We start from the raw sequence: 4,608 nt of genomic DNA on the forward strand, positions 1-4,608 counted from the left end.
GTCAAAGTCCTGTTTTCGCTAAGAATGTCTCCTTCCCTCAGGCCCTTCGTAGTCACACTTTTCGAAGCGGGCGGCAATGCCTCACCTACTTAGTTTAGTGGGACGCTCCGGGAGGACCTCGCGGCGCAAATCTCTAGACAGGTTGGTTGACGACAGCCAATCCCGCTTGCAGGCGGCGCAGCTCTCGGAGGGACGTGTTTCGCTTGGAACCTCGGTCCCGCGGGCTCCCTTAGTTTCCACTTGGGCCCCCATTTCCGCCCTTGCTATCCCCGGCCTCGTCTCCGCCTCCAAATGTCAACCTTACCCCTCCACACACACTCCAAAGCCTCGCGCATACCTGAGCATCCTCGTCCTCCGTCACCACCCCGACCACCGGGATTTGTCGAGGGCTGTTGGACTTGCTCCTGACGCCGGGTTCCGGGGCCTCGGCTGTTGACATGACTGCGGCTGGCAGAGCAAGGGATGGGGAGGTCCTGGGTCCTACACTGTGTCCGCAGTTGCGGGACCCAAAGAGGCCCTGCCACCGAAAAGGTAAGGCTACCTGAGAGCCGCGAGAGTCAAGAAAGGACCCTGGGGTCCGGCCGTGGCGTCGGCCACCGCGATAGCATCTTCATCGCGCCGCCGCTGCCCACCGGCGTAAATTGGCGCCCGCCAGCCCGCCGGTTGTTAACACAAGCCAGCGCGTTGCTAGGGGCGGGGCCAGGGCGGGGGAAGCGCCGGCTCCTACGGAAGCCCAGGGATGCAAACTACCCCAAACCCTAATCTGCCCTGCCACGCTCTGAGAGGCTAGGTTTGCTAGCGCGCCAGAGCGGGGCGGGAGAAGACCTTCTTACTTAACAGTGGAGTGTTACCTCGGCGTTATAAGTGTTTTGGTAGTTTGCGCTGGTTCTTCTTAAAACGGACGTGAGTGGGTGGAGGGATGAAGTGTGGATGTGGGACGTATGAGTGATGTGCGACGGACGGATAGTGTTGGAAGCAGAGCAATTTTATCACACTCCAGAGAAGTCACCAGTGTTATCTACATTTCTCAGCCTATTACCTTTTCTGTACTTGAGTGGCCCTACCTGTTAAGTAAACAAACAAGGCATTTTACTCATTGTTAGGAGGCTTTTGGGCCAATTATTAAATTTAGAGTAAGTTAACTCCTAGAAGCCCCCCTTTTCTCATATGTGAAATAGGATTGCGGTGAGAGGATCGAATAAGATGATAGTTTTGTAAAGTCGTGCTTGGCCCATAATAAGCACCCAGTAAATGGTCAAGATTATCGTCTTTACTACTACTATTATATATTCACCGTATCCTAAGTTAATATAAGAAGGGTGAGACTTTAATGGAAGGCTCATGAAAATCATCATGAGTCAGACTCTCTTCACTTGACTTAACCTCCAAAAACCATGGCTGTGAAAACTTATTTAAGACTCTTTTAAACCTTTTAATCTTTTTTTTTAAACTTCCAGAAATTCAAGATTTAAATGTGAATTCTTATATCTTCTATAAAATTTATGGACTAAAAAATTACACATAACAAACTCCATGGAAATAAATTTTATTTCACTTCTCAGAGTTTCTCTCGTTTGTAGAATAAGCAAGTTGATCAGTGATTTCTAAGGTTCCTTAACCAGTTCAAACACCGAATGACATTTTTGGCCCTACGAATAAAAAGAAATGGGAAAACCACATTGGGTCTGGCAGCATTTAATGTAAATCATAGCCAAAGAAATCAAGCTTCTTTGAGAGTAGTGAGCATTTCCAGTCCCTGTTTCTACATTCCCAGTCCTCTGAAACTGCTCTGAGGGCAAAGTCTGTAGACACTTTCCCTTCTTTATCTTGCTGTGCTTGTCTGTAGTATTTAACATTGTTGACTACTCTCCCCTTCTTGAAACTCCCTTGCCTGGGCTTCAGGATTCTTTTTCTCTTTTTTCTTTAGTTACCCATTGGCATTTTTAGAGCTCTGCTCAGGCTTGACGCCTCCAGTTGGGTTCAGTAGGTCTAAAGTTGTAATCACCCAGGAAGAGTGCAAAGGGTCTGTCAAGTGTATCATTAACATGACTTTAATTGTTGTCGCACATTTGAAGTGTACTACATCAAAAAGAGACTGAACCCACTTGGATAAACACAATGGAATCCTGTGAGAATGGCACCTGAAACCAAGATGGTGGTAGAGAGCTGACAACTGGATGATATTCTTATCTTTTGTGTGCCCATCCTAGCATCTCAGGACGAGGACAAGACAATAGGAGGAATTGCAAAGGAAAATTTTCCACTTAAAACGGAACTCGCCTAGGAGATTTCAACTGTTGTGTTTCAGCACAACAGGCTGAAGCTGATCAGGTTCGTAAACCTCAGTGACCCTGGAAAGTCAGACTCTCTTCATTTAACTTAACTGAAGATACTTTCCTGATAAATGAACAGCAGGATTTTTATTTTATTTTAACCGATTGTGTATAGACCTATATATTCATTCTGTCCTATATCCAGAGTACCAGTTTTCAATGTTTAATTAATAGAACTCCCATGAACTCCCCTTTTCTAGCACTTAAAAACCCTTTTTTCCTGCTTAGGGCATTTAAGTTTAATCATTATTCATTGACCCTTCTTAATATAAATTTTTGAAGGCTGTAAGTTAAGAATACATGAGACATTTTTATGACACCAAAATATAGAAAGACGTAAGGGGAAAATGACTATTGAAATGGCAAGTTATTTTAGCAAAAAGTGAAATTCATAGTAGTGAAATGTATGAGAAATGAATTATACACAGAAAATAAAAATTATTCAATCTGATAGCAATTCTGTGGAATTTAACATTTCTGTTAAGTTTGAAATTACAATTTCTTTTTAAAAAGCAGCTATAAATTTAAAGATTAAAAGTTTTAATGTCGACCTACATGTGATTTTTAGTTTTTAAAGTAACAAAGTTTTTAACATAAATATTTTAAGAAATATTGTTCTTCTGACTTTTTTCTTGATACATGTTTGCACATTGCCTAACTAGCAATGTTTAGTGAAATTATAATTATTCATTAGCATGAATTAGGACCATTTTGAATAAGTATTTTAGATTACATATGAATTCGATAGTCTCTAAACTAATGCCATATGTTCTAAACGTTCAACCAAAGGTTATTCCTTTCTTAGAGTAATTTATTTTAACTAGAATTTTTATAGCACATATTAAATGTAATTATAGTCTTAATAGATTAGCTTTAGGGGAATTATGTAACAGAAGAAAAACATATAAAGCTGGAACTTAACCTACTTTAGTGTTTTAAAAAATCTTTTAAGTTGTCACGGAAGCAAAATCTAAAAAAAGAAATTACTTCTTTCCAAGAGAATCATTAGTGCAAATTTGGGAGTAATAAGTACATGGAACCGAAAACAAAAATAGGACAGCCACCCCTGAAATCAACCATTCTAATTAAAAGTATACTAATAACCCAAATTGCAAGTAATTTTTAAGTAGAAAGCTGGAGGGGCTATTCATGTTTACTGGAGAAACTAAATAAATGGTAATAAATGAAATGAGTTTATAAAGAGGGACTTTTACCTGGATCAAAGCTTTAGTTCCACGTCACATGATTATTTCTGTGAAATGAAAATGTTCTTAAGCCTTTAGAACTGAAAACTATTTACTGTGTTTATATGTGAGGAGGTTATAGTGAAGTACCACCAGGATAAAACTGTCTTTCTTGTAGAGCCAGATTAATCAGACAAGTTTTTCCAATGACATTATCGGGTTCTATAATTTAATGTGTTCTAATTCCATGGACCTTATATTAGTTTGCTAGGGCTGCTGGAACAAATACCATACACTGGGTAGCTTATGCAACAGAAATTTTACTTCCTCTCAGCCTGATGGCTAGGAGTCCAAGATCAAGGTGTCTAAGACTGGTTTCATTCTGAAGCCTCTGTCCTTGGCTTGTAGATGCTCACCTTCTCCCTTTGTCATCACGTGGTCTTCCCTCTGTGTCTTAATCTTCTTTTCTCATAAGGATGCCAGTTATATTAGACTAGGGTCCACCCACATGACCTCATTTTATCTCAATTTCCTCTTTAAAGGTCCTATCTTCAAATATAGTCATTCTGAGGTACTGGGGGTCAGGACTTCAACATAGGAATTTTAGGGGGATCCAATTCAACTTATAACAGATCCTAAGATCCTTTGGGTTTTTATTTGAATTCTTTAGAAGAACAAATTCAATACTCGGATATGTTTAATCAAGGCAATACTGGTATTCTCGCCTCTAGGATATAGATATTTCTCACGGTAGTGATAAATTACTAATCTGATTTAACAGTATATCACTGTACATTTGATCAGTGTGAATCTGTCCCTGGGAGATGTATTCACTTCCAGGATTCCCAATCAATCTGGATTTTGGGCCTGGTTTGTCACAATCATCATTTATTTCATGTTTTATTTTCCATTTGAAAAATCTACTACCAAAACTACTGTGCTAGCCTAGGTTCCCTAGAGATTCCCATAAACAAACAGCAAACATTCACCTGCTGCCACTTCATTGAGGGGCATGATCTCTGGAAAGAAGTTTGGAAAGGATGGAAGTGAGGCAGGCAGTGGAGGAGGGAGCACAAATCTAGGTGTTATTG

The 4,608-nt window shown here is 40.5% G+C and overlaps 1 protein-coding gene across 8 annotated transcripts in view; it reads right to left on the reverse strand.

The window, feature by feature from the left end:
- CFAP69 (cilia and flagella associated protein 69) overlaps positions 1 to 674 on the reverse strand; it is a 52,920-nt gene extending 52,246 nt beyond the window's left edge. For 5 of the 8 annotated variants that reach the window (XM_023533331.1, XM_023533345.1, XM_011363909.2 and 2 more), the window contains exon 1: positions 338 to 674. In XM_023533331.1, coding sequence (XP_023389099.1) covers positions 338 to 439 — 102 coding nt within the window. In that variant the 5' untranslated portion in view covers positions 440 to 674. Of the gene's footprint in view, positions 1 to 85; positions 259 to 337 lie in introns of those variants that run through there. The other 3 variants (XM_023533327.1, XM_023533338.1, XM_011363903.2) reach the window with 3 other exon arrangements.
- Between the last annotated feature and the right edge of the window lie 3,934 nt (positions 675 to 4,608).

This window comes from Pteropus vampyrus, unplaced genomic scaffold (genome assembly GCF_000151845.1).
Source record: "Pteropus vampyrus isolate Shadow unplaced genomic scaffold, Pvam_2.0 Scaffold4, whole genome shotgun sequence".
In the NCBI taxonomy this organism is placed as follows: domain Eukaryota; kingdom Metazoa; phylum Chordata; class Mammalia; order Chiroptera; family Pteropodidae; genus Pteropus; species Pteropus vampyrus.